This window comes from Rattus norvegicus, chromosome 2 (assembly GCF_036323735.1).
Source record: "Rattus norvegicus strain BN/NHsdMcwi chromosome 2, GRCr8, whole genome shotgun sequence".
Taxonomy (NCBI): Eukaryota; Metazoa; Chordata; class Mammalia; order Rodentia; family Muridae; genus Rattus; species Rattus norvegicus.
Genome location: NC_086020.1, coordinates 207,572,596 through 207,599,754, shown reverse-complemented (window position 1 = coordinate 207,599,754; position 27,159 = coordinate 207,572,596). Strand labels below are relative to the sequence as shown.

General features: G+C 42.3%; 1 protein-coding gene across 1 annotated transcript in view; it reads left to right on the top strand.

The window, feature by feature from the left end:
• Positions 1-25,342, top strand: part of Palmd (palmdelphin) — a 51,827-nt gene extending 26,485 nt beyond the window's left edge. Inside the window, exons 4-8 of the mRNA NM_001025688.1 lie at positions 15,484-15,598; positions 15,741-15,774; positions 15,892-16,002; positions 19,331-20,431; positions 24,975-25,342. Coding sequence (NP_001020859.1) covers positions 15,484-15,598; positions 15,741-15,774; positions 15,892-16,002; positions 19,331-20,431; positions 24,975-25,018 — 1,405 coding nt within the window. The 3' untranslated portion in view covers positions 25,019-25,342. The remainder of the gene's footprint in view (positions 1-15,483; positions 15,599-15,740; positions 15,775-15,891; positions 16,003-19,330; positions 20,432-24,974) is intronic.
• Positions 25,343-27,159: the final 1,817 nt, after the last annotated feature.

Below are 27,159 nucleotides of genomic sequence, written 5' to 3'. Positions count from 1 at the left end.
CATCAATAAGGGCCAACTCATGACCACTGCATGCCTAAAACGTTAACAGCTTAGGTTTTGATCTGAGTCAAATTTCTAATCATAAACCAGAACTGTGCCTGCAGAAATATTTAGCAAAAGTTAAGTTCTGAAAACTCAGACTTAGCATTTTTTTATTTCCATTTCAAGCCATGGTTTCACCTTTAAAGGCATCCCATTATGTAGACACTCACCTGAGCATTGACATATCTGAGAGAGCTCAAGGGTTCCCTAACTCACACACAACCTTGAAGTGGAGCCATGCCTTTTACTCATCCTTGTGTTCTTTCTTCCAAAGGGGAGGCGGAGGAAACATTGCACAAACTAAGTGGGTTTCCATGGTTTCTGTCCTTGAATCACAATCCTAGAACAGGAACATATTACTGAGAAAATAATTTGCCTGGTTCCCTGATTCATACCTGAGAAGGCACTGCTCCCAGGAGAATGCTACTTACCATGTCCTCTAACCTACTTTGCTCGGAGTTTCAGTTTGCCTCTTAAAGAGGCAAACTGTTCATCGTGTGATCTCTGAATGATTTACTTCGTGATTGTTGACATGGATGCTCTGACCTCTTGGTTCAAACAGCCATGAACACAGATACATGGGCTGGCATCGACACCCTACCCTGACACTTTACTGCTGTCTTGCACCCTTAACAGGAAATCCAGGACACCTCTCTCTCTCTCTCTCTCTCTCTCTCTCTCTCTCTCTCTCTCTCTCTCTCTCTCAGTCTACAGAGGAACTGTGTTCCCAGCAAATTTTCATTACTTTCCTGGGTCCTTTACCACACCTGCCCTATAACTCTCCATGACAGAAATTGCCTTCAATCAAGCTCCTCTCAAGCACTCTTTACTTCTGGAATCATGTCCAAAGACCTCTGACTTTAATTGGCGCATGCAGAGTGCCTGACAGAAATGTCATAAGCATAAAATGTAAAAGGTTAACTGCCAAGGAGAATGAGGCAAACACACCGCATTCCCTTTGAGAAGGATAAGCTAAGCTACTTATGATTAAACGTTCTCTAAGCTTTTTTTTTCACATTCCCAAGGACTCTTCTGACCTTTTGCCTTCTGTTAATAAGCTTTCGTTGGTGCCCAGAGAGTTAGAAGCTGCTCTCTCCGTAGACTGGAGTTTGGGCAAAGGTACATGTGAAGTCTTGTATTTCTGTGTGACTCTACATCATAAGAAAAGCCAAGAAGTGGGCTGTGACAACAGCTGAAGCCACGTCCCACAGAACTCAAAAAAAGCCCTTCACAAAGGGAGACAGAGTATGTGACAAATGCAGTCTGCTCAATATCATATAACAGGATATCACTTGGTTAGCTTAGAAGACCTGAGGCAAGATTCAATGACAAAAGAAAACCCAAACGATTGATGTCAAAATATAAAGTTCAGTCCTTCTTGGATGCTGAATAATCTTATTTGCCTAACACAGGGTACGTGCAACTTCATGGAACTAGTGCCTCATTGAATAAGCAAGAGATTTGGGTGTAAATAGCCCACTCTGAATGTTTCTGCCTTCCTATTTTGACTCAAAAATAAGTATATCTAATACCGCATAGCAGGGACATAGTCAAGCTGTTCTCTGTGACAACCTAAGAGAGAAGAGAAAGAAAAAGAGGGGGAGAAACCCACCACTTGTCTCTTTAATTAAAGTCCTGTTGCCTAGGAACACTCAAGAAGTTATTCTGAGGCAGTTACATGAGTCAAGATCATTGCAAACATGTTTTTCTCCCCATTTGACTAATTGCTTTACCAGATTTGTAATAGCTCATCTGCTGTTGTTTTTAATTTCCCAGATAGACTGATTAATTTTAATTCAGGGTCCTTGGTCTTAACCAAATAAGCTCAGTAAAACCCAAACCTCAAGAAAGAAAGAAACAAAGAAAGAAACAAAGAAACAAAGAAAGAAAGAGAGAAAGGCAGGCAGGCAGGCTGCACATTCACACTCCTCTCTCTCTCTCTCTCTCTCTCTCTCTCTCTCTCTCTCTCTCTGTCTGTCTCTCTCCTCTTTGTACTAAGAATGGTTCTCAATACATAGGTTAATAGTCTAATAAGAGTGGTAGCTGGTAGATGGGTTGATAGGTGAGATAGGTGAATGGACAGACTTAAAAATAGAATAGTGGGGGTTGGGGATTTAGCTCAGTGGTAGAGCGCTTGCCTAGCAAGCGCAAGGCCCTGGGTTCGGTCCCCAGCTCCGAAAAAAAGAAAAAAGAAAAAAAATAGAATAGTGAATGACTTAAATAGTAATGAACAGAAAAAACAAACTTCGGGCTGGATAGATGGCTCAGCGGTTAAGAGCACCGACTGCTCTTCCAGAGGTCATGAGTTCAATTCCCAGCAACCACATGGTGGCTCACAACCATCTGTAAAGAGATCCGATGCCCTCTTCTGGTGTGTGTGAAGACAGCTACAGTGTACTTATATATAATAAATGAATAAATCTTTAAAAAAAAGAAAAAACAAACTGTTATTTTTTCAATTCAAAAATCATAAGCACACAATTATCTTTGGGTCGAGGGAAAGTCATATAGGAGCAGTGTCTGGGATTCTGAGTTGTCAATGGCATGTTTTTCCATGTTGCCTAGTTTCACTTTCTTTCCCTCTGTTCATGCCCCTTTATTTTCTCAACCCATCCACATGCCTTCTTTCTTGCCCAAACCTAGCAATCTCATCTCATGTTATCAGAAACAGATACTGAATGATAACTGACCCAGAATAAAAACCTGCCACTGGGTATGTTGACAAGAAGATTAGAACAACTTCTAAGGGTTGCCCCATAATACCATTTCAATCCAATGATGCCAGTATCCCAAGTATTGTTCTGAGCCCTCCAAAGGTAGTCCCAACCTAGTTTTACACTTAAGGCAGGAAAGAACAGAATATTATAAATGTGGTAACACCCAGGCTTTGAGAAGGCTGACTATAGAACCACATGTTCCTTAGTCATCTCACTGAACTTGCCTTCCACTCTTCTGAAGGTGACTCCAGAGTCATAAAACCCCCAGAAAATGCATGCTTCTGTATTTGCCTCTCTTTAGATCCTTTAACTTTTCAAAGTATTTTTACATTTATTTTCTCATATCAACTGGCATTCCATGCCTTTAAACACAAATTTCAGAGCCTTTGCAAGTATGTGTATCTCTTTGTCTTGGATGAGGTTTAAAAAAAACACATACAGAAAAGATCAGGAGGTGGATTGGAGTCTTCAAGGATTTATTCTCTACATCTTCGTGATAGAAAATAAAATCTTCAAAAGCAGAGACATTGCATTAGAGGAAGGATCTGTGCTGCCATGGGGACCCGGCTTTTCTATTTTTTAAGGAATATTTAGCAACTCGAAGACAAACCACACCCACCTCCTGTATGAACCACATGTACTCCTTTTAACAAATCCTTTGTCTGCCATCAGACAAGTACTGCTGAGTTCATTTGGACCACTCACAGTGAACTGGCCCCCAGTTGGTTATCAGATGTTATGTTCGGATAGAAACTTATAATTGTTGGTCTTCAAATAATAAACCCTCTTCTTGAAATTGTAGAAGTAATTGTCATCTTGTAGGCTGACTGCTGAATAAACTCACACTTACCAGTTCTTTCTGAACTCTGGCTGGCTGGTTCAACTCAACTATTCTGGCTCAAACGCCTCTCCAAGCTGACTGATGCAAACTAGCTCTTCTCTGCTTCTCACTGAATTGCTCTGCTTGGCCTCACACTAACTCTGGTAATTTGTTCTAATCTTCTGAATCCTTCTTATTCTCTGGCTTCAACTGCCTCTTCTGGCCTGCCCTACATGAATTGTACAAACTGAATGGAACTTGTGAACAAACACAACTGAACCCAACTTTATTGCACAAACTGTGCTGACTGAACCAATTCCCAAGTGGCTCTCCCTACACTGCTCTTAAATAGCTTCTCTTTCTGTCTGTTCTCATGAGACTTGGGTGTATCCTATCTCTGACTCATTCTGTCAACTCTTTCTCTGATTCGTTATTATGTCTGCCCCTCAATTAGACATCACTTTCAAACATGGCTGCTTCCTTCTACAAACTAATTTTACCTTCGTTGTTTGGGATTAAACAGGTTTATTAAAGGCATGTCTGTGTTCCAGTCAGGGAAATTAAAGGTATGTTACGCCAACTGGATCGCATAGGCCTAGAAGGTCTTTGGATGTGATCCATTACCAGAGCAGCCATGTTGTGGTTAAATATCATCTACATGAAATCAAGTAGTAACAATTAAAACTAAGAAACAAAGTAAAATGGATGTACATAGAAAATATAGAAGCTACTCTGTGACACCATTAGGGACAAATGTTAAAGGCTACAAGGCTCAAAGCCAGTGGCCATTTCTGAATGAAGAAAGTTAACAGCTATGTAAATCCCTGAATACCTTTTCCCACATCACTGAATAGTTTCAAATGGCTTGTTTGCTATAAACACTTTTCTCCTTCACCCTACCCTAACCCTCCTCTTCCTCCTCCTCCTCCTCCTCCTCCTTCTCCTCCTCCTCCTTCTCCTCCTCCTCCTCCTCCTCCTCCTCCTCCTCCTCCTCCTCCTCTTACTCCTTAAATATGTAGCTGTTGCTGGTAGTTACTATGTAAACCATGCTGATTTTGAAATCTCAGAGACCCACCCACCTCTCTTTCCCTAGTGCTGAAAGCAAAAGCCATCACACCTGACCCTCCCCTAAATTTTAACAACCGTGGGAGATGGTGGGGAGGGATCACAAAATCACAACTGGGTGATCTTGAGTTAATTTACAATATGCTAGCTGCAACAGTACTTGAAAGTCATTTGGGAAACTCAGGACACCTAAGCAGAGATAAAATCGAATTATCGTTGCAATCATTTTGCTCTCATTAAGTGATTGGCAAGTGCTACTGGATTATCCACATGCCCCAATTAAAATCTACACAGTCCACTTCTATCCTGCCAGATCATTTGAGAAACCTAACCAATTCCCTTTTGCCACACCAGCCTGCAGTGTGTGTTTATTGGCATTAACTTGAAAATGACTTCTTTAATAACTTACACATGGTATGAATGACTCTTTAAAAACCAGTTTTGTTTTGTATATTCTCTAATGAGCAATACTCTTAAAAAACAAAACCTTACTCTGATTGGTAGACTTCTCTATGAGCTCAATGTATGCTAATGTCATCTGTCTGAATGACAGTGGCAAACCATGGTAGTCTCATCAGCCCATCCAACAGTTGTGACTATTTACAGGGTCTTATTAGAAGACCGGGCTTACCATTGCACAAACTGTCTGCATATGATGATAAATTATTTAGCTCTCTTAAGCATCTGTTGTTTCCAGTCCTCAGCACAGACTGACATTTGCTTCCGTACCATTGTGCTGCCTTTCAAGTTCTACACATATGAAAGCCGCATTGTGTTCCTTGCCGTGCTCCTTGCCCTGTTCTTAAATGCTCAGGATTAGAGAAAACAGATCTAGCTCCAGGCAAAATGCATGTTCACTATTATGAGTGCCCTTTCATTCTTTGACTGTTACACTGGTAGGTAGGTCTTCAGCAATGCATGGCTTTACCTACATGTCTGTGCAATGTGCATCGTCTTTTTGATATGCCTTTATGTCAGGTGAGCAAAACAAATAAATACATTCTTAGTAAAGGTGCTAAAATATCTGGTGAAAATTATCAGTGCTCAAATGTTAAAAATAAAATAATTTTTAAATCTCCTATTTGATTTGCTTAAATACCCTCAATTATATTTTTGTTTGCTCCTTTTTGAGACGGGAGGTCTAACATTACAGCCCAGGTGAGCCTTAAATTCATAATAACATTTCTGCTTTTCATCCAGGGTGTTAGGATTACCAGCAAAGCAACAGCCAGTGTACCTTGACCATAGCCTCAATTTTATTGGGAAAATCTAGTTTGGAACAACATATCTTTAACCTTTGACCCTTTACTAGTAACCAATGTCCCCAGTGGAGATCATCTGACCAAGGTAATCAGTTGTGTATAAACAATAACATCCACTGAGCTTCCAGAGGGATTCACTCATAAGTTTTGATTTAAAAAATAAATAAATTATCTGGTAGTGGAGCATAGCTTTAATTCCAGAACTCAGGAGGCAGAGACAGGTGGATCTCTATGAATTCAAAGCCAGACTGTCCTGGAGAGCAAACTCCAGGATAGTCAGAGCTACACAGAAAAAAAAAAACTTATCTCAAAAAACAAAAATAATAATAAAAGTTATAATAATAAATTTTAAAATGTTCTTTATCAGAAATTTTAGCCACGTTGTTAATTTTTTTCTAATTAAAAAGTAACTAAGCAAAACTGTATGAGCTGTCCATATAAACTATCACTAGTAGAAAAGTCTTATTTTTCTTTTTTCTGCTAGTTTATTACCCAAAATGCAAAATACTACTGGAGAATTCTTCAGCTCATTGACAGAAACTCAAAATTGGGTCAAATCTTGATTTCTCACCCATGAAACTGTGCAATGGTTAGTACAATGGTTTCCTTGATTTAAAGGAGTCAACCTAAATGTTGCTTGGTGTGACATTTAAAAGTCTCACACAGAAAAATCTTAACTGTTAAGCATTCAAAATGAAAGGACAGCGGTCTGCTCCTTCCCATTTGACCCTTTGTACATGCTTGACAGTATACTCAAAACCACTCAATTCACCATGCAATTCCAGACTAGGTGGGAGAGGTAAATAGAAGGCAAGCAGCCCTATTTTAAGAAAATGATCTGAAAGCTATGGATACTTGCTAATGTCCTACTGGGCAAAAGAATTAGTCATGTATGCCATCAAAATACACAAAAGAATGGACATCTAGTCTACCTTCAGATATCCATTGAGGCATATAAAACTCATGGAAATGTATTACTAAAAAGAATTGAGGGATGGATTTGACAGCAGGGGTAATAAGGTTATCATAATTCAAACCAGGCATAGTGGTGCACATCTATAATCCTACTACTAGAAAATTAAAAAAGCAAGAGGATTATTGAAAGTTCAAGGCCATCTTGGTCTATGTGCAAGTTCAGACCAGGCAGTTGCTACGTAGCAAGACCCTGACTTAAAAAAGGAAAAGGGAAAGGGAAACTTTGATTAGGATATTCTTTCTGCCAAATTTTACTAAAAGACTATAAAAAATACTCTGGTGAAGCCGATGATACTGGGGAACTGTTAAATTTTTCTCCCTAGAACAGTATTTTTTTTAAGGACAAGGTTTCAGAAGGAGAAACTCCTTAATAAGGACTCGTTACCCTTTTCTCTTCCTCAGTCTGCTTAGGAGTGGGCCATCCGTGAAATCCCATCGAATGAGATAGTGCCAATAGCTGAGGCTATATCACTCTTCACTATCTTACCATGAACAATAACACATCCCTTTCTTACTGCCTATCAAAATGAATGTGACATCAACGTTCACAGAAATCAATTTTCAATTTTAAGACTTATTTCCACAGTGGCTAACAGAGTAAGAGCAGGCAGAGAAATTAAATTTGCATTCAGATTCTGTCCGGCCTCATATCGCCTATGAACCTCAGGACCATTTGCCTACTCCGGTGCCCTGCTTGCTCATATATTCAGTGGAACTAGAAAGCTACTCATAGGTGGCTTATGAATTAAGAATTAATTAGGCCATAGTTTATACTGTCAATATAGAACACTTGTTGAACATTTTCTAATCACTAAAATGTCCGGTACTGAAAAGTTTTGGCCATAAACTTTTGAAGTGAACTGGTGGTTATTTTTGCCTCATGAGTTCCAGTCTGTTTGGCTCCTAATGGTGAACTCCATCAAATTGTTAGTTCTTGTTAGTGCCAAAAAAAAAAGCCTGAAAGAGATAAATGGATCCTTAGCTGTGGAAAAACTGCCTTCTGATTAACCTCTTCTTGACATATCCAGGATGTAAGTGCAGTCTTTTTCTCTAAGACAAAAAAAAAAATTTAAGTTTTCTTCTTGGAATTGGATTGAGGCTATTATCTCCCAATCATCAGGGGAGGTTCTTACCACAGAGCAGGAAATGAAAGCCACCTGGGACCTCTTAGAAATGGCCCTCTTGTCCCCATGAGCAAATAGACGAGGAGAAGAAAGATTCCAATAACAGACAGCACTGAGAATGCTTTCTCGAGTACTCTACTTATCTAAATTGGCACATGATGACTGACCACCATCAAGAGTTAAGAGAGATACTGACTCATCCATTAGGCCCTACCTCACAGCCCAAAGGTACCAGAAAGGAGACTTTTCCCCCTCTGTTGCCTCCCTCTCACCAAACTGAATCAGCAATTCAAGGAGCTCGGTTCCCATTCTGAAAGGTTATACTTTCTAAGACCAGAGAGTAGCACTTAAGGAAATTCTAAGCCATCCACTGAAATGCAGCCAGGTGAAGGTTGCAGTTTGCCCCTTCAGCATTCCTGTATGATTTTCTTCTTTAAAAGAAAATGAACTCTTATGTGTATTATGCATATACAGCAATATGTATATGCACATATATACAGATATAGGAATAAACAGCTATAGATACATGTATGTTCATATAAATGTGTACATATGCACACATATATAGCTTCTCGATATCTCAGTGTTTTTTAGATTTGCTTTCATTATTTTATGTGTGTGTGTGTGTTAGTTTGCATGTATAGATATGTGCCATGTGCATGCCTTGAACTCAAAGAGGTCAAATAAGGTCATTGGATTCCCTGGAAGCGGAGTTACAGATGGTTGTGAACCACTGTGAGGGTGAGGGGAGCTAAACTCCTCTGCGAGAGCAACATGGGCTCTGAACCATTGAGCCATCTCCCTAGTCCCTCAATTCCTCATTTATAATAGCTGATTTCTTCCTCTTAGCTAAATATTTGTTTGAAAGAGGTTTGGCCTGAGGCCCTAAGGTAAACACTACATTAATTAACCTTTAAAACAGAAATAAATATGTTCTTACATGGCCATTGAATGGGGAGGGGTGGGCAGACAGATGCACATGAATATATATTGGAAAGGAGCAAAAAGAGAAGAGGCAATGATGGAAATTTTAAAGCACCAGTCAGGGTGATAAGCACATCTTTCGTAAGACACGTAACAAGAAGTGTTTCTGTGCATTGTGGGATATTTAGCAGAATCCCAAACTTCTGCTTAGTAGGCTCCAGTTGCACTCCAGTACCCAAGATGTGACAACCAAAAGCATCTCCAGACCTCACAAACGTCCCAGGGAGCATTGAGAACCAGGCTTGTTCAAGGTGCCTGCCTTGGGTTGTAACTCTATCATATACCTTAATGGTTCCCAAACACCTGATGTGTTGAAAATAGCAATTAGCAGACTGCCTCCCTTTCTATTGTTGGCCTTCTCTTGTTAGGCTTTTAGGGAGAGAGAGAGAGAGAGAGAGAGAGAGAGAGAGAGAGAGAGAGAGAGAGAGAGAGAGAGAGGAGGGCTTCAAGAGAAGGAGCTGCAGAGTCAGGTGAGTGATTGATGAAAGCAAGCAATATGGCAAACGTCTAAAGTAAGGGCTCTCAGACCCGCCAGAAAGAGCAAGGTTTTCAAGGGAGGAGATCTTTCACCAAGAGGAAGCAGGCTTAGTTAACACATAATCTATGCAACCATGAATAAGGTAGAAAAGCTGGTCATACAAGACGTAAGCTAAATGAAAAAGGACACACTTCTCTGTGTATGAGAGTAGAGCTTGTGTTAATGGGTGGCACATGGGATGTGACATTGATCAAGCTGTCTTTGACATCTTTGGGTGGCAAGGGATGGAGCAGGAACCGCCTGTGTTCCCACACTGCTTGTAGCCATCCCTGCTACATATGGATTCTGAGCTCTCGGGAACTGCTGAATTCTAGGCAAGCAAAACAACTAGGAGAATCTCTAGTTCTTTATTCTTGGTCATCCTCCTTTAGATTCCCACCACTAAGCAGACATCTAATCTTTCAGGAAGCTTTCAGAGGGGGGAAAAAAGGAACCTCTAACATTTATCTCTCCACGGTATTCATAAATAACAGATATAAGGGAGAAATCAAGATGCAGTAAGAAAATCTGAGTTTTGCATTCAGTGGAAACTACAGGAGAAGGTCTCTATCGGCATGCTCTTCCTTGGAGAGGCTTCTAAGTAATTATCACCAAGGTGTTTCCTCACTGTCCTGGTTGAAAACAAGGAGATGAGAACTGAGTGGGAAGCATTGTTTTTTGTTTCGTTCTCACAAACATCGCGGTATATCATTAGACCGAAGACTCCTGGTAATGTGACTTCTACCCTTAGCCTGGAGAGGTTTCACAAACATTCATTAGAAAATATCGTGATGGTCAGCAAGCCTCCAGCCTCATATTAGTCTAAAAAAAATTCATGTGACTCATATATAGAATTACCTTATCTTCTTCCCTTTCTTCAGAGGGAAACAATACCCAACACATGTCCTGATTCGCCAGGATGACACTGGCCAGGTAGACTAAGAACTGAATCAAAAAGAGGCAGACAGGAAGGAATGAGTGTTTGCTGAGTACGCTACTTTTGTTTCTTAGTTAATGCCCAGGCCTTGGCATTTTTAAAAAAAAAATACATGTTTATTTTCTTGTTAGAGAGTGGTAGGGACTGCGTGTACCGCGGTGTGCCTGTGGAGGTCAGAGGACAGCCTTCAGGAGTCAGTTCTTCCTTCCTCCCTAGGACCATAAAGATTGAAGTCCGTCATCAGGACTTGGCAGGAAGCACCTTCACTCTCTGCGCGCCACTCTCAAGCTTGGAATTTTTATCTATCCCGTTCACTTTCTAGGAAATTGAAACCCATGCACATAGCTATGCATACTCCCAAATTGATGTCTGCAAACCCAGACTTCCTCTAGGCTCTCATGTCAAGAACCTTTGTATCACACTTGACTGAGAGCTAACCCAGATCACCAGTATCCCGCCTTCATCTCCCAACCCAGTTCAACCCCTTACATTGGTGGGTTTCCAGTTACCCGGGTCCTAACAATGGTGACATCTCTCTCTCTCTCTCTCTCTCTCTCTCTCTCTCTCTCTCTCTCTCTCTCTCTCTCTGTGTGTGTGTGTGTGTGTGTGTGTCTCTGTGTCTGTCTGTCTTTCTCTCTGTGTGTCTCTCTCTGTCTCTGTGTCTCTGTGTGTGTGTGTCTCTCTCTGTGTCTCTCTGTCTTTCTGTCTTTCTCTCTGTGTGTCTCTCTGTGTCTGTCTGTCTTTCTCTCTGTGTGTCTCTCTCTGTCTCTGTGTCTCTGTGTGTGTGTGTCTCTCTCTGTGTCTCTCTGTCTTTCTGTCTTTCTCTCTGTGTGTCTCTCTGTGTCTCTCTGTGTCTCTCTCTGTCTCTGTCTCTCTGTCTCTCTCTGTCTCTCTCTCTGTCTCTCTCTCTGTCTCTCTCTCTGTCTCTCTCTCTGTCTCTCTCTCTCTCTCTCTCTCTCTCTCTCTCTCTCTCTCCCTCTCAGTTCTGGAAGTTCTCCCTTTTAAATATTTTCAGGACCTCATCGTCTTTCTCTTTCTCAGCAACAACCACCTCTTCATTCATACTACTAACAACTAACCTCCATGCTTCTCTCTCCAGTGCAGTCTCCCATCCAAGTAGTAAGCAGTCCTGACCCTGCTTAGCTCCTGAAAGTGATATAGCAATAGTCCCCACCCCACCCCCATCCATAAACCTTCCCATGTCCAAGGTCCTATACAGTCCTGCTAACTATGTCTCCCATATTTATTGCCTCTTTCCTCCTTACTCTTTCTTCTTTTACCTCAAGATTTTTAGGTACCCTGCTCCCTAGGGAGCATATTTTTATTCTCTGTACTCATCCATTGTCACAAACAACGTTTGTTTTAAAGACATCATCTCCAGGACAATGCTGTGGGCCCTCAATCCTGGTAATCTATTGTGCTTTTTATGAAATATTTTTCACATAGAAATATATATGTGCTTATACACACATATATGTGTTAAATGTATAATATACATGTAACTAGGTGTGTGTGTGCACATACAAACATATACACATGGACATATATGTATATTTACTAATGCAGGAGCTGGCAAAGTAAGGTCTAAAGTCCATCTAGCCTGACCTGTATTTTTATGAATGCAAAATAAGAATGTTTTACACACACACACACACACACACACACACACACACACACACACACACCAGAAGTGTAATACAGCATAAATAATGGGGAAATAAATGAATGAATAACATAGACCATATGTAGACTATAAACCTGTAACATTTTACATCAGACCTTTCACAGAACAACTGTGCTGGCCGGTGTATCAAGCACTGTTTCCTGCTAGAATGTCAACCTCTCCAATTTTACTATCATATCAATACCATGTAGGATAGTTCCTGATACAGCAAGTATGCTAAATGAACAGTTTAATGTGCTCGCATGAATGAATGAAGACAAAGATGAGTCTCAGTGATTAGTCTAGGGTCACACAGGAAGTTGGCAGATGAAGCAGAATTCAAGCCTACATTTCTCTTCATTCCACAGTGGGGTCCCGAGAGGCTCCGTAGCCTTTGAATCTCCTTCATTTCTACCCAGGTTCCCCTTTACACCCTGTGGCTAACACACACATTGGGAGGAAACCCTTAAGTGGGTAGTGAAAGGAGACAAAGATAGGATGTGTTATGGAAAGCCTTGAGTGGGCTTTTCCTCTCAAGAATGGGCTTGGGCCTGCTACCTGCCACATTCAACTGGCTTTCAAAACCACTGTCTTTTCTAGCTTCACCTAACATCAAACAAAACAAGACAGGTATTATTATTCTCTCTGTGCTCATTTCGAAACTGAGGTTTTCGGAGGTTAAAGAAATTGACTATAATGTGTAGCAAAGACTACAGCATCCAGATCTACTGCTCTTAGTGGTTTCCCACCCTACCAGAGTAGAGCTGCACACATTTCATAATCCAGCACACATTTTACAATTCAGCTGAGGAGAAGATGGGACCTGGAGGAAATGTTTATAATGGCAGCCATCGTCTAAGAAGCCAGGGTTACTATAATTCACTTGAAGTTGTATGATGTTCAAGAAAACTCCCTCAGCTACAAATGACCTACAAATGCCCAGAGGCAGCATCAACATCAGACCCGGAATTAAAGCAATGAACAGAATGGCCAAGGCAATCACATCCTTGGATTTTTAAAGGTGAGACAGTGGCCTAAGAGTCTGGAGCAGCCAGGCCCATGACCATCTTCAAGAAGGAGGCCAAGCGAACTGACAATTATGTCAGCCGACATGAATATCCACAGCTGGTATCTCTTGGACCAGCTGTTATGTCAGATCAGGAGTCCTCCGAGGCCGCTGACTTTCGAGTTCAGTGTGGCTGGCAAAGACTACACGTGTTTCATGACTGGAAGAACCAGCCTTGGTGACTGCAGCTGTCAGGGTCTGTGGAATCATGCAGAGCAGAGGCTCCTGGAGTTCATCCAAATGCTGATATGAGTTCAGAGAATGTGTAACAGTCCACAAGTGTCTCTCTCTGCCAGTTCCTTTGTGCGTCATCAGGCTATACGCACCTACTATCACACCACAGAAAATGAGACCGTTAGACTAGGATTTTGTCCACTTGTCCATCTCTTCACCCTACTCAGAAAAGGACACAGTGCTCAAGGAGCTTAAAACGGTGTCGTTTCTGATGTTAGAACGTACAAGGGTCAGATGCGGTGCCACACACCTTTAATCTCAGCACTCAGGAGGCTGAGGCCAGCAGACATCCTCGAGCCCTAGGCCAGCATGGTCTTCACAGGGAGTCTCATACAGCAGGACAGTCAACTGCTACACAGTGAGACTATGTCTGGGCTTTTTTTAGGGATGGGGGTTGTTTGAGACAGGGTTTCTCTGTGCGTAGCCCTGGCTGTCCTGGAATTCACTCTGTAGACCAGACTGGCCTCAAACTCACGTCCCTCCCTCCCTGGTTTTGAAACCACATTGTTTGTACCTCAGGCTAGTCTCAAAGCTTCGGTCTTCCTGCCTCAGCCTCCAGAGCTCTGTAATCAAGCCTGTGCAGCCACCCTCAGCCTAGAGAGGCTCTTTATGAAATAAATTAGTCCGGTTTCTGTGGAAGCAACCTTAGCCATTGCAGCAAAGAAAAGGAGGCCAAAATCGAATGCTTCACTAACGTGCTACTTAGCCTTCTCATCCCTGTGACAAGTGAGCAAAGGATGTGTGGGGTCCACGGCTTGAGGAGAGGTAGTCTGAGGAGATGTAGTCTGAGGAGATGTAGTCTGAGGAGATGTAGTCTGAGGAGATATAGTCTGTAATGCCAAGGAGGGATAGAAGCAGGAGCAGCGGGCAACAGCTGATAACACTGAAGATGGGGGAGTGGGGCAGAGATAGACAGAGAGAGAGAGAGGGAGGGAGAAGGAGGGGGGAGGGCAGAGAGAGAGAGAGAGAGAGAGAGAGAGAGAGAGAGAGAGAGAGAGATTGGTACCCTGTGAGCTCTTTCATTTTTCCGTCTTTATTCGGTCTGGGTCCTCAGACCTTGCTATACTGGGCCTCTCCATCTCAGTTAAATCTCCCCAGAATAACCCTCCCAAACGAGTCTGACAGTTTGCTCTATTAATGTCCTGGAGACTGATTTAATCCAATCTCATCAAAATTAACCTTGATATCTGAGAAGTCCCTGTGTAAAACTAAATAAAATAAAAGTAAGCAGACTTGGATTAAGAACTGTTCAAGTCAAGAATACCCTTAGGAGGGGATAGGGAGGCAAAGTTCAGAACAGAGGTTGAAGGAACACCCATTCAGAGCCTGCCCCACATGTGGCCCATACATATACAGCCACCAAACTAGATAAGATGGATGAAGCAAAGAAGTGCAGGCTGACAGGAACCAGATGTAGATCTCTCCTGAGAGACACAGCCAGAATACAGCAAATACAGAGGCGAATGCCAGCAGCAAACCACTGAACTGAGAATAGGACCCCCGTTGAAGGAATCTTAGAAAGAACTGGAAGAGCTTGAAGGGGCTTGAGACTCCATATGGACAACAATGCCAAGCAACCAGAGCTTCCAGGGACTAAGCCACTACCCAAAGACTACACATGGACTGACCCTGGGCTCCAACCTCATAGGTAGCAATGAATATCCTAGTAAGAGCACCAGTGGAAGGGGAAGCCCTGGGTCCTGCCAAGACTGAACCCACAGTGAACGTGATTGTTGGGGGGAGGGCAGTAATGGGGGAAGGATGGGGAGGGGAACACCCATAAAGAAGGGGAGGGGGAGGAGTTAGGAGGATGTTGGCCTGGAAACTGGAAAAAGGAATAACAATTGAAATGTAAATAAGAAATACCCAATTTAATAAAATGGGGGGAAGAAAAGAACTGTTCAAGTGTTGGAAACCTCTGGTGCATTAGGTACCTGATGTGAAACTGGGAGGCTCGACCATGCCACATGCTTGGCAGATGTCTCACTCCTAAGTCTGCATATGAGAAAGATCCATCTGAGACCCCTGTGTGTACTGCAGTCAGCATTAAGAAATCTATCCTTTTTTTTCACATCAGGCTTGAGAAAGAGATCCAAGATCTTGAAAAGGCAGAACTGCAAATCTCAGCCAATGAAGAGGTAATTCTAAAGAAGCTGAAGTCGATTGAGAGGACCACAGAAGACATAATAAGAGTGAGTGTACCTTAGCTGGAAACTACGATTCCCTCAAATGAACCCACAAACACTACACTTCATAATTCTCCAAAGTATTTCTATATGTGTATTTTTATTTTTATTTAAACTAAGTTCATCGTGGAAATCTTTTATCTTTCAGTCTGTGAAGGTGGAAAAGGAAGAAATCCCAGAAGGTATGTTTTTAAGAAGCCTGTTTCAGGTCGAAGTGAGGTAATTTTCATAAAATCACTGGCCTTGTTTCACCATTATAAATACCTTACATGTATTTTGAATTCATACCAACTTTACAGAGTCAATCGAGGATATCTATGCTAATATCCCTGACCTTCCAAGTTCCTACATACCTTCCCGATTAAGAAAGGAAAGAAATGAAGAGTCAGATGATGAACAAAACAGAAAAGGTATGTGAGAACCTGCGGTCAACAGCATGTTCATTTCAGGTGCCTTTAAGATGTGTGTGTGTGTGTGTGTGTGTGTGTGTGTGTCTGTGTCTGTGTCTGTGTCTGTGTGTCTGTGTGTGTGTGTCTGTGTGTGTGTGTGTGTCTGTGTGTGTGTGTGTCTGTGTGTGTGTCTGTGTGTACTGTCTATAGTATGTATATATGTATGTATGTATTGTATATGTTCTCTGTGTGTTGTATGTTATGTATTATGTATGTATCATATGTCTTATGTATGTATTGTATGTGTTATGTATGTATTATATGTGTTCTATGTATTTTGTATGTTATGAATGTATTATGTATGCATTGTATTATTGTGTATGTGTTGTATGTATTATGTATGTATGTGTGTATGTGTATCTTTGTGGTGTATGTGACTGTGGATGCACATGGGCCACAGTATTCATATAGATGTCAGAGAACAACTTTCAAGGGCCAGTTCTCCATTCCTCCTTTGTTTGAGGCAGGGGTTCTATTGCATCTGCCCATGTACAGCATACTGCAGGCTATCTCCTGCTATCAAACCAATTCTCCTGTCTCCGAGTCCCTTCTCACCTAAGAACAGGTAGATACCATCATATATGACTTACTTTTTTTTTTAAATGTTGGCTTCTCAGATTGAACTCAAGTCATCAGATGGCAAATGTTTTTACCCACTAAGTCATATCCTTGCCCCCCTCAATTTCAGGTTTTATTATAGTAAATCCTCACAACTTGGTTATGCTTCCACTTTAGGCAAAGGGCCATTGAACAAAGTTCCAGGGCTGTGGGACAGACCGTAGGGCTCCCACAGTTAGGGATAATGAAGGGGAGCATTTATTCCATGCATTTTGCTCCTGACCAAAATAGCCAGGAACAAGTAAGATGAGGCCTGAGATAGGCAAGAAACGCTTTAAAACTTCTCTGCTCAAAAATCTCGTCCAGTAGATATTGAGTAACTAAAATATTTTTAAGTGAAAAATGTCTTCTAGGGAAGGTTAGGCATTATTTATCTTCACGGGATAATGATTTTTCATAAAACAAATGCTTTAAAGCCTCTGGGAAAGTGAAGGTTTGGCCACAGAGGGAAACGTTGGATTTTAGAATTGAAGGAGAAGCTATTCTGTCTGCAGGGAGCAGCCTGTATTCGATCAACAGGCATTTAGTGAATAAATCCTATACCCCATGCTCACTTAGGTCATGGTAGGTGTTCACCAAATTAACCATTTAGGGAGTATGATGCAGAAAACTGGGGCAGAGATGTGAGGCAGGGATCTTGCAGATTTAATTGGCTACCCAGGGAAAACTACAAGACATCAGGCAACAGAGGAGACAAGAAATGCAAGATGAGCTATAGGAAAATAAACCAAATGCAAGCTCTGACGCATTCCAACTCTACAAAGAATGCTGTTCCCTCGCCTGTTAAAATTCCAGCCATGGAGCTCCTGCCTGGGCCATGAGACAGACTTCAACCCTCTGCACCTCCCATCCCCTCCATCCCCTGCCCCCGCCTTCGCCAGTCACCTCCGGTACAGTTCATGTTGCTCTATGTTAAGTCATCCATCTACTTAAAAGTGGTATTAAATTAGGACGATAAAAAGGAGGTGGCTGGAGGGAGGGGTCAGCAATTAAGAGCACCTGCTGCTCTTGCAGATGACCCGGGTTCAATTCCCAGCAGCCACGTGGCAGCTCACAAATATCTGTGGCCCAAGTTCCAGGGGATCTGAGGTCCTTCTCTAGCTTCCTTGGGGACCTGTCATATAAATGGTGCACAGATAGATATACATGCAGGCAAAATAGCCATACATATAAAATAAAGGGGTTTTTTTTCTTTAATTTTTAAAAAGAGCTGGGATTCTGCACAACTAGTGCCAGCCACGTCTTAGCTTCCTCCACACGGAGAAGACCTTAGAGTACTTTGCAGTGTCAGAGGACACCTGAGCTTCCAACAGCGTGTAGCTAAACAAATTACACACGTTACCTGCTGCAGCCTACACTGGGGGTTCTTCCTAAGTAAAGAGGGGAGAAGGGGTTGGGGATTTAACTCAGTGGTAGAGCACTTGCCTAGCAAGCGCAAGGCCCTGGGTTCGGTCCCCAGCTCCGAAAAAAAGAAAAAAGAAGAAAAAAAAAAAGAGGGGAGAGGTTCTCCTTAATAAATAAACGAAAGGGTGTAAGTCTGGCTGGTCACTTCTCTTGAATGGAGAGAGGTATCTTTTGGTTCCCTGTGAAAATACCAACTCCATGGATCATTTCTCCTACTGACTCCTTCAAACTATTTTTCCAAGATGCTGCACTCCCTAAGGTACCATGTTATACAGAGTCGGTTGTCTCAGAATTGGTTGATAAAACCAGAAAAAAAATTAAAGATGGAGCGTGTGTGTGTGTGTGTGTGTGTGTGTGTGTGTGTGTGTAGGTGTGGGTGTGTGCTGTGTGTGTATGTGTGGTGTGTGGTGTGTGTGTGTGTGTGTGTGTGTGTGGGTGTGTGTGTGTGGGTGGATAGGTGTGTGTGTGTGTGGTGGGGGGGGGGCTGTGGGGGGGGTGGGGTGTGTGTGTGGGTGTGGGTATGTGTGTGGGTGTGGGGTGTGTGTGTGTGTGTGTGTGTGTGTGTGTGTGTGTGTGTGAGTACCACATTCATTCAGGTGCTCTCCAGGGGCCAGAAGGATTCAGATCCCCTGGATGTGGAGTTATAGAGGTTGTGGACCTCTTCACATGGGTGCCGGTAATGTAGCTCAGGCCTTTCTTGTAGAGTCATCTCTCCAGCACCCAAATCAGGAGGATTGGGGGATGGTTGGGGGTTTTGTTGCTTTGGTTTGTTTTTCTTTTTTTTTTTATTGGATATTTTTCAAATGTTATCACCCTCCCAGTCTCCCCTCCTGAAACCCCCTATCCCATCCCCCATCCCCCTGCTTCTCTGAGGGTGCTCCCCCACCCACCCCTACCTCCCCACCCTGGCCTTCTCCTACACTGGGGCATCGAGCCTTCACAGGACCAAGGGCCTCTCCTCCCACTGATGTCCAACAAGGCCATCCTCTGCTACATATGGGGTTTGTTTTAATTTTTTGAGACAGGGTTTCTCTGTGTAGCCCCGGCTATCCTAGAACTTGCTCTGTAGACCAGACTGGCCTTGAACTCACAGGGATTCACCTGCCTCTGCCTCCTGAGTGCTGGGATCAAAGGTGTGTGCCACCAGCAGTGGGTTAGAAGTTTTTAAATATCATATAAAAGACTGTCAAAGGGTGTAAGAGTAAACAAATTCTTTTATAAGAGAAAGGGGGAGGCTAAACCGTGTGTTAAATTTGTCTTTTAACAGCTTTGTATGCCATGGAAATTAAAGTTGAAAAAGATTTGAAGACTGGAGAGAGCGTGGTTCTGTCTTCAATACCTCTCCCATCCGATGACTTTAAAAGCACAGGAATAAAGGTGTATGAGGACCGGCAGAAATCAGTCTACGCAGTCAGCTCCAATCAGAACACAGCCTACAATGGCACTGATGGCCTCGCACCAGTCGAAGTGGAAGATCTCCTGAGACAAGCCTCCGAGAGGAACTCTAAATCACCCACAGAGTACCATGAGCCCGTGTATGCCAATCCGTTTTGCAGGCCTATGACCCCACAGAGAGAAAGAGTAATAAGCCCTGGACCAAATTCTCAAGAAAGGATGGTAATGATGAAAGCTAACGGACTGGACCACCATGAAAGCGAATCTGTGCACGGTATGACCGACGGGCTTTCCGAGAGGAGAAGCAACGGTCTGGCTCATACCAGCCCCACTCGGCCAACACCTCAGCCCCGATCAAAGGTTCAGCAAGTGGAAGAGATGGTCCACACCCAGCAAAAGAGGATGCCAAGTCCTTGGGAAGAATCTAGCATCAGGCAGAACGAATATGAAGTTTCTCCGAGGACGGAACTGAGCCCCAGCAGAGCCAGCCCTGGGAAATCAGGACCCCAGTGTTCTTCACCCATTTGCCAGGAGGAGGCAGACGTCAGATATAACATCGTTCATTCTCTGCCTCCTGATGTGGATGACACAGAACCTGTAACGATGATTTTCATGGGGTACCAGCAGGCAGATGAGAATGAGGAAGAAAAGAAGCTTCTGACAGGCTACGACGGGGTCATCCATGCCGAGCTGGTCGTGATTGATGACGAGGCGGAGGATGATGAAGGACAGGCTGAGAAGCCATCCTACCATCCCGTAGCTCCCTGTAGTCAGGTTTACCAGCCAGCTAAACCAACCCCACTTCCTAGGAAGAGATCGGAAGTTAGCCCTCATGAAAACACAAACCATAAATCTCCCCACAAAAATTCCATATCTCTGAAAGAGCAAGAAGAGCGCTTAGGCAGCCCTGCCCGGCACTCTCCCCTGGGTGTTCCAGGAGCTGGAGATGGGACTGAGGATCCTTCTTTAACAGGTAATAAAAATGACAAGGCATGCCACTGCTGCTTACTCATGTGACAGTCTTCTCTGTTAATGAATGCTCTGACTTGCAGCGCCTGTGACCACCTCAGAAACTAATACGCACTGGACAGCTTTTATTAACGCTGATCCGAATTACTATCAGCCCAGCAAAGTAAGTCACACCAAACGATAACAAAAGTGGAAACTCCGTCTTGCTTGGTTTTAATATTGCATTTGGCTGCCTTTAGCTACTGGAAATGTGTCTTCTGGGAGGGAGCAATACCATATGTGAAAAAATTGGGGTCGCTAATGAATGTGCTGATCATCAGAGACAGACTTTTCGCAGCAGAATCCAATGACAACTACTGTCTTGTGCCTCTCTGTGACTTACATTTTACACATAAGTTAACAAGTAGCCTTAATTTTACAAGGAAATAGAAGACACATGCTATTTTTTTTTGCCTTTTATTACTCTGCTATATATCCTTTCTCTACACTTTTATAGGTTTATTAACCTTGGTTCTTTAATTTTCTACACTTTAAAAATTTTATCTTGCATCATCTACGACTCAATTTTTCATGGTCTTCTCCAACTTGGTGTAGTTTTTTTTTCTCTTTTCTATATAGCTGCATTTCACAATCTCTGTGACTTTTTATGGCTTTGTATCTAGAGCTATTTTAACATTGAATGAAAAGTAACTGTAACACTTTTTCTACAAGCTGACAGCTCCTCGATTTCAAATTCCTTCTTATCGCTCAGATATAGAGAACTGTTCTCATTTATAGAAAAAATGAATAAGGATCTGACAAAAACAATTAAAATATCTGGGTTTATCTTAGCTAAAATCTAAGTCAAATTACTCAAATGCACAGGTTCTAAACGTTAGCAATCGAAAGTAATTTTAAATGTTACTAATTGAAGAATAACCATTAAAAAGCAATAGCTATTAAGTACCAGTCATCCAAGCAAGTAGAGCCTGGTAGGTTTGTAGCAGTGTGTCAGGACCTGTACAATCCAAAATACTTCTTCCTCATAAGCCCAACCTTGTTTTGCTAATAACACCATGATAAGAATATTCTTCCATTCTTTTAAATCCTTAAGTTAGGTGAGCCCATCATAAGTTTAATCAGGAAATCTGAAGGATTTCTATGCTCTTGGGAAATGTTCCCTCATGTGTCTGCCTCAGAATCTAGAGTAATGTTCCCCCACAACGGGGAGCTGCAGATACTAAATTCCTTTCATTTTGGAGAATTGGCTTTGTTTGCTGGACAAACGTTTCCTTTGAATTTTAAGAAATGTTCGTTATTAAAACAATGCGTGTAACGTAGAGAAAGGGGTCGCTCTATTTATGGTCTGAAGTATTGGCATGATCCCACTGTAAAGGAAAACAAAAACAAAAACTCCCTGTTTTGATGCTGGATTCTAGCCAGCGCCTTCAAACACCCCCTACCCCTTCTTCCCTAACCACATTAACACATTTACCCCAAGAAAAATGACAGGAAGTGACTAACATTTCCAGACAACACTAATCATGCTACTGAAATAAAATTGTGAAAACAGGAAAACCTATTAACAATACAAAGTCTTGTGCTATCAAACTAAGTATCTTGTGAAGAGAATGCTTCAAATTCCTTACCCTTCACTGTGATATTCTAATACATCTCTGCCTTCCAATACACCACAGAGATTACAGAGTAGGGAGCGTAGTTTGAATGAGTTTTAAAAGTAAAGACAATGCTTCAGGGGCCGACTATGTACACTGAGAACATAACTACCTATGTACTTCCACTTCACAAGTACATTGTACTTCTCAGCATCAAATACACACATACATGCATACATACATACATACATATGTACATGCATACAATACATACACATATACATAGAGAGAGAGAGAGAGAAATGCAACAATTCTTAAAGACCCACAATTTAAGTCAATCCTTTATTATAGTTCAGAATTCCTATTAAATACTAATGGTTATGGTAGACTCAATTAGGAATTGTCTGTTTTCATTTGTTGTAAATATGCTTATCAAAATCTATCTCAAGAGCCATCCTTAGGAATGGGGAAGATAGCCCAATGGGTAAGAGCACTTATTCTACAAAATAGGGACATGAGTTTGAATTCCAAGCACCCATATAAAAATGTCTGTAACACCACCATTGCAGGACCAGACATAGGCAGATCCAGCAGTCCACTGGCCACCCAGTCTAGCCTCAAGGATAAGTTTCTGCTTCAGGGAAAGACTCTGTTCCCAGGCAACAAGGCATGGTTACTAGATAAGGCCACCTGATGTCCTGTTTTGGCCTCCTGTGTGCAGCATACATTCAGTTCATGCATCAAACACACACACACACACACACACACACACACACACACACACACACAGAGAGAGAGAGAGAGAGAGAGAGAGAGAGAGAGAGAGAGAGAGAGAGAGAGAGAGAGAGAAGGAGAGGGAGAGGGAGAGAGAGAGAGAGAGATTCTCACTTGAAAAAGAAATGGATGCAAGTGGAAACTAGTCCAGCACGGATAGTCTAACAACAGTATATTTTAGTAAAATTTTAAACACTGTGAAACACAACAGAAATGTTTAGGTAATCTTATGTCTATCTGCTTGTCTAAGCATGATGTGGCCCAGACACACCCACTATTATATGGCTTCAGTAAGCTTCCCATGAGATCACAGTACCCCCAACCACAGAGACTACATGGCTTGCTTTCTTTAACAGACCTCACACACCCATTCTTGTTCCAGCTCAGCTCTGTGAGATGCAGATACTAAGTTCTTGATGTCAGAGAGAGATCAATGGTACTTTGGGATGAAGAGGCAGAATAGCTTAAGCTCTGGAGCGTTCACACACAATTGATTCAGAAACGACCAGTAGGGATCAAGGGAGACGGAGCGTGAAACACAAATCCCTCTCCCACCAAGTTTAAGCAGCTAAAACTGTGTCTGCGTGGTTGGAGGAAATCAAGACTGGAATCAGAGAGGAGCAGAAAAGCGTGGTCAAGAGGAGAACTGAGGGCACACTATTCAGGGGAGCATTCTTGTACTGACTGGGCATGCTCTCCCTCCACACTTCTACCTGGAATTAATACTGCCAAAGGCTTGGAGAAAGGGATCCTAGCACTGACTTCACTGCATGGCCTTGGCCCCGGGGAGGACTCTAAGGACTCTCAAGACGGAGTATAACTGTAGGGAACAGGGTTTTATCCCTACCTTAAGACAGACCTTTAAGCAATCCCTTATCCCTGCTTGCTCTCAGCATTGGTAATGCAAGGGGCCACATAACCCAAGAGCAGCCTCTCATGAAGCCTTGCCTCCTGCCTGTTCTGCCGTGGGACTGCAGGTTCCTGCTCAGAGGTTACCGCCCAGAAGCTTCCAGCAACAGAGCCCACCCATCCTGCTGACTGAGCAAAGGAAATTCTCTCAAAACAGCCTGAACACAAAGGATTAGTCTTGGTCTTGCAGTTAGAAGTGACTTTCCTTGTCACTTTCTAGTGAAAGCAATGCTTTTAACCTCATCTCAGGGGGAGCATGGCAATGAAAATGACCCCATGACAGTGGCAAGTCCCAATGCCTTCTCATATTTTTGTAAAAGGCCTTCTGAAGATAGGACAATTGCTCTGGTTGATGGGTAACTAATGTTTGGCACAGAAATGGAAAAAAACATGTCTTCTTTTATTGTTTCATTGAGACAAAATTGTACAATTAGCTAAATGGCCACTTCTTTGGTCAATTTATACATAAATGTAATATTACATAATTAATATGATCATTTGCTCAATGCCTTGAAAGCATCTTACAACATTTGGAACATGACAAGGCAGCTATACTCAAAGACCCTCAGTAAAAGTCATAGCACCAGAACGCCAAATGAGTATGAATTCCACCACATCTTGAAAGTGCTTCTTCATCCATAGAACCCACTCAAAGATACACCTGCCATTCAAAAGCATAATTAGACACTCATTTAATCTATAGATTTGTTCCTCATCGTTGCATATCCAAAGATCAGAGAGCCTCTGGACACCCAAGCTTAATAATACTTTTTTAATTTTAATCACTAATCATATTGTAAGTATGAGTATCTTTTTGTTCAGTAGTACAAAGCTAAGGATATGGACAAAAGACAGACATTGACGTAAAGGAATACATATATGTGTGTGTATGTATATATATACATATACATATAATATACATATACATATATGTGTATATGTATATATATACATATATATACATATACATATATGTGTGTGTGCTGATAGTGCAAATGCACACCATCAGCCTGTACTGTGTTTGCTCTGCTCATTTCTCTGACCTTTGTAGACATAGGCTCCTCCCTGTTCTGAACCTACACCTGCCCTAAGTTAACCATAGTTCATTGTCTCTGCTGTCTCTTTACGCTACTAAAACAATGCTCACGCTGTTGGATAAAACCATCTGAGGTATGTCCTAAACTTTCCTGCCTTCTATGAAATGGTCATTTAGAGTAAAAACTGTGATTCTTTTATAACTTGCACTTTTTTTTTTACTTTAATCTACAGCTTTAAGGATAAGAATGGCCAAGCTGGGGAAAAAGGTGATCTGAGAGCCATTGTGCCCACCAGAGTAACCTCTGAAGAAGAAGCCAAGAAATGCCTGAAAACGTCTCTTCTGAATACTTTGATTTCTTGTTCTTAAAGTCCAAAACTATATAATTATACCCGTAGTAAGCCACATAAATAAATAGTAGTCATTATTTGTGGGGAGAAAATCCCCACCCCAAAAAAGCTGAGGACGACAAATGCTAACTTTTCCAGTTACTTGACATGACTCAGTGGGGTCAGGGGAACCAGTATATTTTTATTGTGTTGATACCAAAGCATTTCTAATAAGAGCTTGTTAAATTTAAGAATAAAGTTATTTAAAATACCTTGACTGTCTTAACTGATGTCGTAATGTCACTGATGCAAAAATCATACAGAGGTGCACCTCATCCCAAGAGACATCCACTGTCCACACTGACACACACGCACGCTCCTGCCAAGGATCGATTCAGATGGCTCAGTCGAGACTCTAGAGAGCTTGCACACATCCACAAGGAGCATAGAACAACTGTGCTTCTGCTCCGCGTGTGCCCGGGTCAGTTATCTTGCTAAAGCACAAGATGTTCCAGAAGACAACAAGCTTATTCATTCTTCCTCAAGCCTCATCCTCTCTTTAACTCAGTTCGAGGTGCGATTAATGCTAACAGCTTAAGGGCACTAGGAAAGAGCTGCCCAGATCTCAAAGGGCACAGTCATGGTCCAGGTGAATAAGTTAGAATCTTCACATTAAAACTAGGAAGAAGGATTTGAGGGGGTGGGGGTTTCAGCTGGTAAAAGTGACTGATTTGCAAGCGAGAGCTCGATCCCCAGAGTCCATGTAAAAATGTTGTGCATGCTGGTGTTGGGGGGAGGGAGGGAGGGAGAGAGAGAGAGAGAGAGAGAGAGAGAGAGAGAGAGAGAGAGAGAGAGAGAGAGAGAGACATGGGAGGATCCCTGGAGCTCATTGGTCTGTCAGCACGACCTAATTGGTGAGCTCCAGTCTAGAAAGGCCTTTCCAAAGGAGGTCAATGGTGTTCCTGAGGATAACACTCTAGATGGTTCTCCAGACTCCACATACATATATACACATACACACACACACACACACACACACACACACACACACACACACACACACACACACACACACTGGACATGCATAACATGCCATTCATAACCATTCTCCCAAGACATTCAATCCTGATTTGAAAGAGAATAATTCTGTGTCAATGATTATCTTATCTCTCCTTCATCTAACATCCTCAAGATGGATGCCACATGGGACTGGAGAGATTGCTCAACAGTTAAGAGAACTGCCTCCTCTTCCAAAGGACCTGGGTTCAATTCCCAGAACCCACATCTTGGCTAACAATGCTCTGTAACTCCATTCTCAGGGGGAGGAAAGTTCTCTTCCAACCTCTGTAGGAATGTGTGTGATACACAGACATAAATATAAATGCAGGCAAAACACTCATACACATGAAAGTAAATACATTTTTTTAAAAGATCGCTTCCACATACCTTCCCCTAGGCCTTCATACAAGTATGCATTACCCTGGTCCTCCAAGTTGAATGACTGGCCTGTTTCCTCCCAGGATGGACACTGACTTTCTCTGCTGTATAGTGAGGCTTTCTGTTGCTTACTAGATTAGGGACAACACTAGGTAAAAACAGCAGGTTCTCACAAGGACAAGTATTAGCCCATGAAGCGTCTGTACCACAGGAATTGTTTTTCAGAGGCCAGCTGTTCTATGGCAAGCAGGGCTCCTCTGCTAGCCTGGAGGGTACTGGACAATCTAAAGGTTTGCATTGTTGCGATATTCTCAGAAAATACCCTATTCAGTGTCTGAGGTACTCCTTCCTTTCATGGTTCTGGCTTTCGCATGAGTTACCTGGCAAATGATCTTTTTATATCCCTGCCACCTTCAGGCTTGCAGTAGGAGTTTTATTTTAAACACAGTCTGCAACACATGACATTGGGTATGCTTTGAAACCTCTCTGGCTTTCTGGCATGCCCCAGTGGTTGGCTGATCTGGCCTGCATTCCTTTTTCTTTTAAGACTTCCAAACTAATTAGCGAAAAGGAACCAACCTCAAAACACAGGTCAGTACGTGGCAAGACATTCGTCTCAGCCAGTCCGATTCAAAACTGCTAGAGAGTCTAA